The following is a 13,548-nucleotide window of genomic DNA, read 5'->3' on the forward strand; positions in this document are numbered from 1 at the left end:
CCCTGAGGCCGTGGGAGAATCCAATTAAGTGTCAGAGGAGCGGTCACTGAGAGTGGACCAAGGGGAGGGCCCCTCGCCTCGTGTTAGAAGTGTTGGAGGCAAAGCATAAAGAACCTGGGGGCGTGTCTCAGGAGGGGAATGACAGCCAATGAAAAGCAGCCGTGGGCGTGGCGCTGTCAAACTTCGCAGGGCGGGACCGAAGACAGACCGAGGCAGCGAGGGGACCCAAGCCGAAGCCAATGAGAAGCCGCCAGGTGGGCGGGGCGTCGTCCTGAGGCCGAGGGTGGAGCCAATGAGAAGCGGCGCCGCGTCCTCGCTGCCCCCGCCCCGGTGGGGCGCGCGCCGGAGCCACGGGCGGCCGTTAGGGGCGGGGCCTGCGGCCGCCCGCGCGCGGCTCGCGCCCTCCCCTTTGTGTCGCCATGGCGGCGGCATCGGCGACGAGGACGACGAGCGAGGGGTCCCGCGCAGCCGGCGCCTGAGGAGGCTACGAGACCATGGTGGTGAGCAGCCCACGCGGCCGTCAGTCCGTCCGCGTGTCAGTCTGTCCGCACGCGGCCCCGCCCCGAGCGCCCCGCCCCCGGCCCCGCCCGAGCCCGCGGCCCGCGCCGCCCCTCACCCTCGTCGCGGTCCCTCTCGTCCCCCGGCCTGGTCTTGGGCCCGAGCCCTTACCCGGGCCCCGCCCCCTCAGCGCGCATCCCCTTCCACGCCCTAGATGGGGGTGACAGCGGCCGAAGACCGGGAGGAGGAGGGGCTGGTCCAGGGAGGGGCCTCGTATCCCCCGAGTGGCCCCCGCAGGCGCCTGTTGAAGCTCCGTGGTTCTTCACCAGCCCCCATCCCAGAGCCATCCTCAGAGTCTTCATCCCAACCTCCGCCCCTCCCTGGCCTAGCTCCTCTCCTCCTCCACCAGCCGCTTTCTGGTTCTTGAGCCCCACCCCCACTCCATCCTCAACCTGACCCTTTTCTTCTCCTTCTCGTCGTTCTCACCCCATCCCGGTCCCTCTCAACCATCCCCCCCTACCGCCATCAGCCTGAACCTTTACCTCAGCTTCTCCAGTACTCCACCCCAATCCCAAGCTGGCATTGTACCTCCAGCGTGATCCTTGAGTCCTCTCCATCTTCTTGTCCTCCTCCTCCCTCCCCCACTGTCTCCCTCGCCCACCATGCTGCTCCTGCTCATTCATCCATTCATTCCCTCCTCGTGGCTCACTTAACAGACATTCACTGAGACCTCTGTGCAGACCCCATGCTCCAGGCACAGAGAGCGTCAGATCCCATCCTGCCTTGGGGAGCTCATGGGCTGGAGGGGGACAGACCCGAGGACAAGACCCAAGGAGAAAGTCGGGATTACAGGGGTATGAAGGAGGGAGAAGCTAGAGCCTGGTCTGGGAAATCCCCATCTGGCAGCTGGTTAATTTATTCATTACATTCTACCGGGCCCCTGCTCTGCGACGGGGCTGGCACTGGGTATTGGGACCCAGAGAGGAATCAGGCAGAACCCTACTTGTAAGGAGCACCAATTCTGTGCCCAGCTCTGTGCTGGGCAATGCTGGGGGACTGGGGACTCAGCCCCAGTGCCCGATCCTGGAGAGGTCACAGTCTAATGGGAGAGATGGACTTGTCACCAGACAGTGACATCTCAGAGTGCTCAGAGCTGTGATGGGGGAAGCTCAGGCAGGGCCGTCAGGCCTGGGATGGGGGAACCTCAAGGGGTGGAAGAGTCCAGAAGAGGTACCTGATACAGCCTGAAGGGTCAGAGAGAACTTCCGAGAAGAGGGAACAAGAGAGCTGAAACCTGAGGAATGAGAGGATGGGGAAGAGTGTTTTGTGCAGAGGGTACAGCCTTTGCAGAGGCGTACAAGAAAAGGATAAGATGCTTTTGCTGGACTCTTAGAAGTTCAAGAGCTCTGAATGGAGGCTAAGGGGAGAGATGGGGCTGGAAAGGTAAACAGAGACCAGAGAATTCAGACTGCCTTGAAGACATCAGGGAGCCATTGCAGGTCCACCATCTATGGAGAGACAGGCAGATTTGTGTTGTGTGAAAATTATACTGGCTCTTGCTGTGAAGAAGCTGGCAGGAGGGAAGAGGTTGGAAGCAGGAAAACTGATAAGATGGTAGCTGTGATTGTCCAGATATCGATGGAAGGTGTGGAGAGGCACAGATGGGACATGACTGTACTCTGCAGGGGCTATGGGAGGATTTAAAATGGGGAGAGATGGCACCAGCCTGCTCTCTCCCTGCCTCACCCTCAGCCCCTGCTCTTCCAGCATCCCCACCCCCACCCCCCCACCCCCCCCACCCGCCTCAGACCACACACGAAGAAACAGGCCTATCCTCGGCTGGCTGTCACCTCCCCCTGACCTACTCTTCTACTCCGTGCTCAGGGCAGTGTGTAGAGCAATTCGGCCTCCAGGCCCGGCTGGCAGATAACAATGCTCCCGTTGTCTCTCTGCTCCCATCTCTGGGGACTCTGATTCTTCTTTCTGCTCTACAGGCCCGCAGCACTGACAGCCTGGATGGCCCAGGAGAGGGCTCCGTGCAGCCCCTGCCCCCTACTGGCGGGCCCAGTGTGAAGGGGAAGCCTGGGAAGAGGTGAGAGGTGAGGGACAGGCTCAGCTTAGGAGGGGGCAAGTGCAGGAGCCGCCAGTGACGTGTCACCTGTTTCCCAGGCTCTCGGCTCCTCGAGGTCCCTTCCCCCGGCTGGCTGACTGTGCCCATTTCCACTATGAGAATGTTGACTTTGGCCACATTCAGGTATGGGGGCTTTGCACCCAGGTGGGAAGGTGAGATCCCACCCAACCCTGATGCAGTCTCAGCCACTTTACCCCGGAAACTTCCCTGGGACTGGCTGCTCCGCCCATCTGAGCAGTCAGTGGCCAGAGTTGCAGGGCGGAAGGAGAGAGCTGTCCATTCATTCATTTGTTCTTTAATTCATTCAGCAACAACTTCTTGTTAGGTGTCAGCTCTGTACCAGGACCCAGTACTCTGACTGAGACATCCCCAGGCCCCATCTTTGGGGAGCTCCAGGAGGGGGACACAGACCCATCCCGAGATAGTGCCAGTCTGGGGAAGTCAGGACTGAACCAAAGCGAAACCCTCTCCTGGGCCTCTGTTTCCTTCTGCAGCTCCTGCTGTCTCCAGAACGCGAAGGCCCCAACTTCTCTGGGGAGAATGAGCTGGTGTTTGGGGTACAGGTGACCTGTCAGGTGAGGCCACTCCTGCCCCTTATCTAGCCTGGCGGACTGGGCACCATGGTCCTCAGCTCTGTGTAACTGTGCCCTTCTGTCCCCCCCGCCACGCCCATAGGGCCGTTCCTGGCCAGTTCTCCGCAGCTATGATGACTTCCGCTCCCTGGACGCCCACCTCCACCGCTGCATATTTGACCGGAGGTTTTCCTGCCTGCCAGAGCTTCCCCCACCCCCGGAGGGTGCCAGGGCTGCCCAGGTAAACTGCTTCTTGTCCCAGCCCCTGCCTCAGCTGTGGCATGTCCTCATCAGCAATGCGGGAGACCATCGAGGCAGGGGGATAGATAAATATTTAAACACTGGTGTGGCCCAAGCCCCACCCAGTCAGAGGCCTGAGAAAGGCAGCAGGGTTCTTGAGGCTCCCTTGAGTTTTAGAATCCTGGAGAGTTCCAGAGGGTTCCATGGGAGGGTCAGCATGGCCTGGCCAATGGGGGCACACAGGAGCTTGGCCTAGCCTGTTTATCAACTGATATGATATTTCAGTATCTCCCCTGGAGGCATGGGTTAGGGCAGGCCCTGTGGCCCAGTGGTTAAGTTCGCACGCTCTGCTTCGGCAGCCCAGGGTTTCGCCGGTTCGAATCCTGGGCGCAGACATGGCACCGCTCCTCAAGCCATGCTGAGGTTGCACCCCATGTGCCACAACTAGAAGGACCCACAACTAAAAATACACGACTATGTACCAGGGGGCTTTGGGGGAAAAAGGAAAAATTTTTTTTAAATCTAAAGAAAAAAAAAATTTCAGTACTTAACTCGTGCATTCAGGCTGAATTTCAACCTTGCCCAGAGGCGAGCCAGGGCGGTGTAAGAGGACACTGGGCTCTCTCAGGGTCCCCTCACAAAAGCCCACCCTGACCACCCGCCCCTAGATGCTGGTGCCACTGCTGCTGCAGTACCTGGAGACCCTGTCGGGACTGGTGGACAGTAACCTCAACTGTGGGCCCGTGCTCACCTGGATGGAGGTGGGCCCGAGTCGGGGCTTGGAGTTGAGAGTGAGCCGGGGATGTCTGAGGAGTGAGAACCATTGCAAGAGTGTGTGTGGGCACAGGAAAGGAAGGAGCGGAGTGGAGGAGGCACTGCACTTCAGTGTCTGTGTGGGTGCAGGCCTGCGAGAGAGCGAGTGCGTGTGTGTTTCAGCGGGTGTTGGGCTGTGGGGTGCAAGGATCTCAAGGTATATTGATTAGAAATGGGTTTGGCTGTGAGTCGCAGAACGCCTGGCTAAGAGAGGCGCAACCCAGCAGGTTTTCTGACGGCAAGCGTGCAGTGTCTGCTGTGCAGGATGGGGGTGCAGGGGTGTCCTGGGACAGGACAGGAAGGAAGGGGCTTTGTTTTGGATGGGGCAAGAATTTAGGTGTTTGACCAATAGCTCTTAGGTGGGGGACAGATGGTGGCCTCCATTGGACATGGAGGAACTGTCTCTGTCTTTATCATTGCCTTCTTCTTCTTCCCTGCCACATCCTGCCTTCATCTCAGCTGGACAACCACGGCCGGCGACTGCTCCTCAGTGAGGAGGCCTCGCTCAACATCCCTGCCGTGGCTGCTGCCCACGTGGTCAAACGGTACACGGCCCAGGCACCAGACGAGCTGTCCTTCGAGGTGAGGCCGTGGGGGAGCGGATTCCAGCCTGGCTCCCCACTTCCCCTGCTCCTCTGACCCTCCCTCCTCTCACCTGCCCACTCCCAGGTGGGAGACATTGTCTCTGTGATCGACATGCCACCCACGGAAGATCGGAGCTGGTGGCGGGGCAAACGAGGCTTCCAGGTGAGCCTGGCTTGGGGTGGACAGGTGAGACTGGGAAACCAAGCCAGCTAGGGTGGCGCAGGCACTGACCCCGACTCCTCCTCAGGTCGGTTTCTTCCCCAGCGAGTGTGTGGAGCTGTTCACAGAGCGGCCGGGTCCGGGCCTGAAGGGGGGTAAGTGCCCTGGGCCAAGTGGGGAGGCCCCCCTGCATCCTGTGCCTGCTGTCTATCCTTTGCACCCACTGTTTGCCCCACAGATGCCGACGGTCCCCCGTGTGGTGTCCCTGCTCCCCAGGGTATCTCCTCTCTGACCTCAGGTAATGGAAATAAGGGCCAGGGCCCTGCCCCCCATCCCCCAGACCAGTGGCTGCACTGACCCTGTGCGGGCTGCCTTTACCCCCACAGCTGTGCCTCGGCCGCGTGGGAAGCTGGCTGGCCTCCTCCGCACCTTCATGCGCTCCCGGCCCTCCCGGCAGCGGCTGCGGCAGCGCGGCATCCTGCGGCAGAGGGTGTTCGGCTGCGACCTTGGAGAGCACCTCAGCAACTCAGGCCAGGATGGTGAGGCCCGGGCCGCCTGCCCAGCCCACCCGGCCACCAGGATGCAACCTGCCCAGCCCTGACCCCGCTGCTCTCTCCCAGTGCCCCAGGTGCTTCGCTGCTGCTCAGAGTTTATTGAGGCCCACGGGGTGGTGGATGGAATCTACCGGCTCTCGGGCGTGTCATCCAACATCCAGAGGCTGCGGTGAGGCCCTCCACCAACCGTCCTCTCCACACACATCTACTGAGCGTCGTCTCTATTCCAGGCCCTGGGCCGGGTGCTGGAGACAGTTTTCAGGAGTTCAGAGGGCATAGAGCGGGCTTGGACAAGGCTGGGGGCCGGGAGGGCTTCCTCGAGGAAGTGACACCCTAGCTGAGGCCTGAGAGGTGAGGGCAGAATGAGCACTGGAAGCAGAGGGATCAAACTTCATTGAGCACCTGGCACTTGCCCAGCACGAGGTCCTGGGGACCTAGTGGCTCTGGCGACACCCAGAGACTCCGGCCCTCATGGGGCTTACATGCAGGAGGGACAGACAAGGAAGTAGGAGAGTTACTAAGAGGTGACAAGGCCTCTGGAGATAGACTGGGGTAAGGAGGATGGTAATACTAAGTCAGAAAGCGCTGCAATTTTAAATAGGGCGCGCGGAGAAGGTTTTCTGGGGGAGAGCTCACTCTGGAGGATGTGAGGGAGCAAGCCATGGGGATATCCTGGGAAAAGCATCCACAGTGAAGGGAACAGCCAGCGCAAAGGGGAAAGCAGCAGGAGATGATGTCTACGCAGTGATTAGGGGCAGAGCATGCAGGGCCTTTTTGACGACTGCTAGGATTCTGGCTTTTACTCCGAGGAAAGGGGGAACCACAGGAGGGTTCTGAGCCGGGGAGAGACAGTGTGCACAAGGGTCTTAAGAGTGGGGAAGCAGTGAGGCCCGAGCATCATGGCTGACAGGGCCGTGCAGTGAGAATGGAGCCGAGGGGAGGGGGAGGGGAGCGAGAGGAGACACGAGGTTTCCCCAGGAGCAGTGGGACACCACCAACACCTGGGAGCAGGGGCTGCAGGGATTTCAGCCGCATTTTCTGGTGACCTCTTGTGCCAGGAAAATGGCACAACTTGGAAGGAGCATGGTCACCTTCTGGAGTCAGATAGCCTTGGGTAGCTACACGCAGTAGGGTCTCCCACCTGAGCCTCTGTGAAATAGGCCACCCTGATATTTGGTACACAGGGTTCTTGGGGGCTTCGGTAAGGTTCTGCCTCTGAAGAGCCCAGCACAGGAAGAGGGTTGCATCCATCTGCGGACGCTTTGGGGGTGGGGGAAGGACACGGCCAGGTGGGCCAGCTCTGACTGGAATCTTCCTCCTCCTTGGCCTGGTGGCCTCAGGCATGAGTTTGACAGTGAGAGGATCCCTGAACTGTCTGGCCCCGCCTTCCTGCAGGACATCCACAGCGTGTCCTCCCTCTGCAAGCTCTACTTCCGCGAGCTGCCGAACCCCTTGCTCACGTACCAGCTCTACGGGAAGTTCAGCGTGAGTAAGGGAGCTGGTGCGGCCGGAGGGTGCTGGGACGCCTCTGGCCCGGCCCCCATCATGCCTGTGCACGTTCTCAGGAAGCCATGTCGGTGCCTGGGGAGGAGGAGCGCCTGGTGCGCGTCCACGACGTCATCCAGCAGCTGCCCCCGCCACACTACAGGCAAGCCAGGAGCACAGGGAAGGACTGGGGTGGGCTCCTAAGGAGCTGAGCCTCAGTGTACCCCTCTGCTCCCACCTAGGACCCTGGAGTACCTGCTGAGGCACTTGGCCCGCATGGCGAGACACAGTGCCAACACCAGCATGCACGCCCGCAACCTGGCCATCGTCTGGGCACCCAACCTGCTACGGTAAACTGGCAACTCACCAGCCCACCCCTCAGCTCCCTCACATGGGCTGGGCCTCAAGTCTGCCCCAGTCCTACCCCCACCCCAGGAACCCATTTCATTCAACACATAAAATAAGTACCTCTCGTGTGCCAGCCTCTGTTCTCAGCACGAGGGACAGAGTAGTAAGCAGGATCCTGTGCTCCTGGGCTCACATTCTCAGGGAGGAGATGCACAGTGAATGATTAACAGGAAAAATACAGAGCGCTGGCTGATGGTGATAAGTGGTAAGGGAAAGATTACGAAGCAGGGAAGGGAGATGTACGGGATCATGGCATTGTGAAATCGTTAGATAGTGTGGCAGGGAAGGTGTCAGTAAGAAGTCTCCTATGGCCAGCAGCTGGGTAAGCCCCAGACGATTTGATGGTGAGCAAGACAGGCAGGCTCTCTGTCCTGGAGGGGTCCGGTTCTTCTGGGGAGACACATAAATAAATAAACAAAATAGATAGTATATCAGATGGTGAGTATAAGAACTGTGGGGAAAATAAAGGCAGACCTGAAGTACAGAAGTTTACAATTTTAAATCAGGTGGGTGGGGAAGACACTATCGAGAGGGTAACATTTGAGTCAATACTTGCAGAAGGTGGGGGAGGGACTCGTACAGATAGCTGAGGAGGAGCAGTGAAGCAGAGGGAACAGCAAGTGCAAAGGCCCAGGGGCCGAGTCAGCGCCTGGTGTACTGGAGGACCAGCAGGGAGGCCAGCGTGTCTGGAGCTGAGTGAGAGAGTGAGTGAGTGACAGCTTGGGGGGAGGAGATGATGAAGTCAGAGAGGTGACAGAGAGGAGTGACTTATGGGTTGTGGGTCGTGGTGAGGACTTCTCTTTTACCTGGTGTGAGTGCAGCCAGGGGAGGCTCTGACCCCGGAGGGCCCTGACCTGACTGAAGTTCACAGGCCGCTCCTGGCTGCTGTGGGGAGCAGACTGCAGGGGACAGGGATGGAGCAGGGAGACAGGGCGGGGGCTGCTGTGATGGTCCAGGAGGCAGAGGATGGAGGCCGGGCCAGGGTGGGGCAGTGGGGAGAAGAATTTAGATTCTGGATAGATGTTGTGTGTGGAGCCCACAGGGTTTGCTGAGAGACTGGATGTGCGTGTGAGGGAAAGAGAGGGGTCAAGGACGATCCGAGGTGTTTGACTGGAGCCACTAGAAGGACGGGCCTGACACTGACCAGGATAGGCAAGGCGGGGAGGGAGCGGGCTTGGGGAAAGGCTGAGAGGCCAGCTCTAGGTGTGGTCAGTTTGATAAGGTCAGAGGCGTTGAATGACAGTCATTGCTTCCACTAGCTCCCCACCTTGCCTAGCCAGAACCTGCCGGCTGGGGCTCAAGGCACCCGGCCTCCCTCCCCCTACCCCCATCCAGGTCCATGGAGCTGGAGTCAGTGGGGCTGGGTGGGGCAGCGGCCTTCCGGGAGGTGCGGGTGCAGTCAGTGGTGGTGGAATTCCTGCTCACCCATGTGGACGTCCTGTTTAGTGACACCTTCACCTCCGCTGGCCTTGATCCTGCAGGTACGCCCAGCCCACCCCTGGCTACTGCCCCCTCGTTGTCAGGGCTGCAGTGGGAGGGCAGGTGGGCTCCCAGCCCTATCCTTTCCCCACTGAAGCTGGACCTCCCTCCTGGCTCCTTGAGGACCCCGCCCCGGCCTCTCCCTCCCCTGCCCCCCCTTCTCATTTCAGCTCCTCCGCTCAGGATCCCCACTTCTTGGCCCGGACATCGGTCTTCCTTCACCCCTTGTAGCTCCTGGGGGCGCTTGGGGCCCTGGGTCATCCTGGGAGGAGGTGGGAGGTCCCCAGACTTGACCGTGCCCCAGCCCCACCCAGACTCCCCTCCCCGCCCCGGACCCCAGCCCAATCAGGATTCAGCACGTCGGAGGGCCCTCTGGCCCGAGGTAACTGAAGCCAGAGCCGCTGCCTTCGCTGGCTGCTGGGAGCTGCCTCCTCATCAGCTCGTTCTGCCTCACTCCTCCTCTTCACCTGCCTGCTGCCCCCCCATTCCCGCCTGATCCGCCCTGGCCCCCTGCCTTGCCAGCCCGGGTGGGCACGCTGCGGGGCCGGGGCTTGGGCTGTGGCGCTTGGCTTTGCCTGTGGCCTTGAATGGCCCCCCAAGCTGACAGCTGCCCCCTTTCCCAACTCCCCAGGCCGCTGCCTCCTCCCCAGGCCCAAGTCCCTTGCGGGCAGCGGCCCCTCCACTCGCCTGCTGACGCTGGAGGAAGCCCAAGCTCGCACCCAGGGCCGGCTGGGGACACCCACTGAGGTCACAGCTCCCAAGACCCCAGCTTCACCTGTGGAAAGGTAAGTGGGATGCCAGGGAGAGGGGAGGGCCAGCCTGAAGGCCCCGGCCCCTCAGCCTGCCGCCTGTGTCCTCCCACACCCCAGGAGGAAACGCGAGAGAGGCGAGAAACAGCGGAAGCCCGGGGGTAGCAGCTGGAAGACCTTCTTTGCACTGGGCCGGGGCCCCAGCATCCCCCGAAAGAAGCCTCTGCCTTGGCTTGGGGGCACCCGCGCCCCACCGCAGCCTTCAGGTCAGAAACTGGACAGCCAGCGTTAGGGGGAGGCACTCTGCGTGCCCCCGTGACCCTCTACTTCTCCCTGCAGGCAGCCGACCTGACACAGTCACGCTGAGATCCGCCAAGAGCGAGGAGTCGCTGTCGTCGCAGGCCAGCGGGGCTGGTGAGCACAGGGTGGCCTGGGCCTGGGCCCTGATGGGGCTGGGAGGGGCTGCGGCCCTGAGTTGGCCTCCAGATGTTGTACTTCACCTTTGGGGGCCTTGGGTTTTTTGTAGTTTTTAATCTGGACCTTAGGTACAATGAGTTGGATAAATCATCCCCTTAAGTTCATGACGCCCTGTGATCCCTGGTCCATGCAGGGTCCTTTCCAACAGCCTTTTATTCATTCCTTTTGAAAAAAAAGTCAGTAATATAACGAACACCCCTAAACCCCCAGCCAGAACTGAAAGAGCCCCACTCCCTTACCTGCGAGCTCCTCCTCCCCCCATGCCGCCCCCCGACCGGGTGCGTCCTCTGCATTTGAGGGTCGTCATCCCCTGCCTTTAAAGCTTTGGCACATACAGCGTGTGGGTAAGTCGCATATCTGCAGTGCTGGTCATTGTGAGGCTTTGATTAAAGGGCGTCATAAGAAAGGGGCGCACTGCGTGTGGAGCTGGGCCTTTTCGCTCCCCGCCGCATTGCAGACCCCATCCGAGTTGGAGTTGCCAAGGGGAGCACAGGTTCCTTCCTGTCCCTGCGCTCTCCTACTCTGTGTGTGGGTGGCCCATCAGGAGCTGTTTGTCCTTCCTACTGCTGATGGATCTGGGTGGGGGCTCTGAAGAGCAGTCCCTGCCACTGCTGAGAGCCCTCCCCGTACCCAGGAGAGCAGGGGCCCTCTGGAGGGCACACGCATGTTCCGCTGCACAAGACGAGGCCCGGCTGTTTTGCAAACGTGGCCCTCCAGCAGCCGTGACTGGGATCCTGCTGGTCTCACGCTCACAGCCCATGCGGTTGTCAGACGTCATTCTTGCTTCTGGGTCGGGACTGGTTCTTTTCACGGACTGGCCACTTATTTCCTTTATCACCCTTATGTGTCCCCAACCTGCTGGGTTGTGTGCCCTATTCTCACTGAGGTATGGGTCTGTAAAGTTCTGACGCCTGATGCCTAACTGCCACCCCCCCCACCCTCTGCCTTTCCAGGCCTTCAGAGACTGCACAGGCTACGGCGACCGCACTCCAGCACTGATGCTTTCCCCATGGGCCCGGCACCTGCTGGCTCCTGCGAGAGCCTGTCTTCGTCCTCCTCCTCGTCCTCCTCCTGTCCTCCTCCCTCGGGGTCCTCCGCAGCTGGGCTGGGGGCACTCTCCGGTTCCCCGTCACACCGAACCTCAGCCTGGCTGGACGATGGTGATGAGCTGGACTTCAGCCCACCCCACTGCCTGGAGGGGCTCCGGGGGCTCGACTTTGATCCTCTTACTTTTCGCTGCAGCAGCCCCACCCCAGGGGACCCTGCACCTCCCGCCAGCCCGGCCCCCCCGGCCCCTGCCTCTGCCTTCCCACCCAGGGCACCCCCGCAGGCCCTCTCGCCCCGTGGGCCTGCCAGCCCTGCCTCGCCCACCGCCCTGGACATCTCAGAGCCCCTGGCTGTATCAGTGCCACCCGCCGTCCTGGAGCTGTTGGGGGCTGGGGGAACACCTGCCTCGGTCACCCCAACGCCAGCCCTCAGCCCCAGCCCAGGCCTACGCCCCCATCTCATCCCCCTGCTGCTACGTGGAGCTGAGGCCCAGCTGAGTGACACCTGCCAACAAGAGATCTGCAGCAAGCTGGCACTGCCTGGTCCCCGGGGAGCCCAAGGCCAGCACGGTGAGTCCTGGTCAGCCCACCTCAGCCCACCTCACAGACCCTGAGGCTGTGCCCAAGACCTGGCTGATGCCCCTTCCCATTCCTCTCTGCGTAGGTCCTGGTGTGGATTCACCACTGCTGCCCCCACCCCTGTCCCTCCTGCGCCCTGGGGGAGCCCCGCCCCCACCCCCCAAGAACGCAGCACGCCTCATGGCCCTGGCCCTGGCTGAGCGGGCTCAGCAGGTGGCCCAGAGACAGAGCCAACAGGAGCATGGGAGCACCCCAGCTGCTCCTTGCTCCCCTTTCCGCCGCTCACTGTCCCTGGAGGTGGGTGGTGAGCCCCCGGGGACCTCAGGGACAGGACCACCCCCCCACTCCCTAGCCCACCCGCGTGCCTGGGCTCCGGGACCCCCACCCTCCCTACCAAGGCAACCGACTGATGGGAGCTTGGTGAGGAGCCAGCGGCCCACAGGGACCTCAAGGAGGGGGCTCAGAGGCCCTGCCCAGGTCAGTGTGCAGCTCAGGGCGGGTGGGGGGTACAGGGATGCGCTAGAGACCACAGCCCAGTTCCCGTCTTCTGTCCCCTCACAGGTTCCTACCCCCAGCTGCTTCTCCTCAGCCCCCCGGGAGTGCCTGCCACCCTTTCTCGGGGTCCCCAAACCAGGCTTGTACCCCCTGGGCTCCCCACCCTTCCAGCCCTGCTCCCCAGCCCCAGCCTGGAGGAGCCCCCTGGGTGGCCCTGCCCCACTGGACAGGGGAGAGAATATGTACTATGAGATCGAGGCAGGTGAGGGCTCCTACCCTGGCCCCACCCGCTCCTGGAGTCCCTTTCGCTCCATGCCCCCAGACCGGCTCAATGCCTCGTATGGCATGCTTGGCCAATCGCCACCACCCCACAGGTCCCCTGACTTCCTGCTCGGCTACCCACCACCCCCCTCCTGCTTTCCCCATGACCATCTTGGCTACTCAGCCCCCCAGCACCCTGCCCGGCGCCCCACCCGACCTGAGCCCCTCTATGTCAACCTAGCCCTAGGGCCCAGGGGTCCCTCACCCGCCTCTTCCAGCTCCTCCTCCCCTCCTGCCCACCCCCGAAGTCGTTCAGACCCTGGCCCCCCAGCACCCCGCCTTCCCCAGAAACAGCGGGCCCCCTGGGGCCCCCACACTGCTCACAGGGTACCTGGGCCCTGGGGCCCTCCTGAGCCTCTCCTGCTCTACAGGGCAGCCCCACCAGCCTATGGGAGGGGCGGCGAGCACCACAGAGGGTCCCTATACAGGAATGGGGGGCAAGGAAGAGAGGGGGCTGGTCCCCCACCCCCCTACCCCACTCCCAGCTGGTCCCTCCATTCTGAGGGCCAGACCCGAAGCTACTGCTGAGCCAGAGCTGGGAGACGCCTCCCTTCCCCCTCACTGATCTTGACCCAACCCAAACCCTTGTTTTGTATTTTCTTGAGCTCCTGATCCCTACCCCAGGTTTCTAACTTTGTAACTTGCTTCTGATGTGGGTCCCTAACCTATTATAGCTTCCCTACCCTGGGCTGAAGGGGCTGTACCCATCCTCCCGCCGTCCTCCATCCTGGGGGCTCTTGCACAAATCTGAGGGCTGGGCTGACACCCTGTCCTCCCTCTTCAGGAGACCCCAGCATGCCCTGACCTGTGCACAGCGGGTGGGGGGACAGCTCCTTCCCTCCTCCCCATACCCCGCTAAACCATCTGACAAAATTAATGAATAAAAATGGTGAAAATGTGGCTGCTAATGTCCTGCTGAGCCCAGGCTCAGTGAATAAAGAGGCAGAGACAGATGGG

The 13,548-nt window shown here is 61.4% G+C and overlaps 1 protein-coding gene across 2 annotated transcripts; it reads left to right on the plus strand.

Annotated features, from left to right (window-relative positions):
- Positions 1-130: 130 nt before the first annotated feature.
- Positions 131-13,544, plus strand: ARHGAP33 (Rho GTPase activating protein 33). 2 transcript variants are annotated; one of them, XM_070632669.1, is made up of 22 exons: positions 131-500; positions 2,493-2,590; positions 2,668-2,752; positions 3,124-3,204; positions 3,305-3,442; positions 4,110-4,202; positions 4,714-4,836; positions 4,924-5,001; positions 5,087-5,153; positions 5,237-5,296; positions 5,385-5,537; positions 5,619-5,721; positions 6,893-7,037; positions 7,118-7,200; positions 7,280-7,387; positions 8,781-8,926; positions 9,556-9,709; positions 9,794-9,939; positions 10,013-10,087; positions 11,104-11,766; positions 11,861-12,252; positions 12,337-13,544. In XM_070632669.1, exons 1-22 carry the CDS (start codon positions 495-497, stop codon positions 13,117-13,119), a joined length of 3,780 nt encoding a protein of 1,259 aa, XP_070488770.1. In that variant the 5' UTR covers positions 131-494; the 3' UTR covers positions 13,120-13,544. The 2 variants fall into 2 exon arrangements, with proteins under 2 accessions (XP_070488770.1, XP_070488769.1); XM_070632668.1 differs by having other exon boundaries at positions 11,861-13,544.
- Positions 13,545-13,548: the final 4 nt, after the last annotated feature.

The sequence above is a fragment of the Equus przewalskii genome, chromosome 9 (assembly GCF_037783145.1).
Source record: "Equus przewalskii isolate Varuska chromosome 9, EquPr2, whole genome shotgun sequence".
Taxonomy (NCBI): domain Eukaryota; kingdom Metazoa; phylum Chordata; class Mammalia; order Perissodactyla; family Equidae; genus Equus; species Equus przewalskii.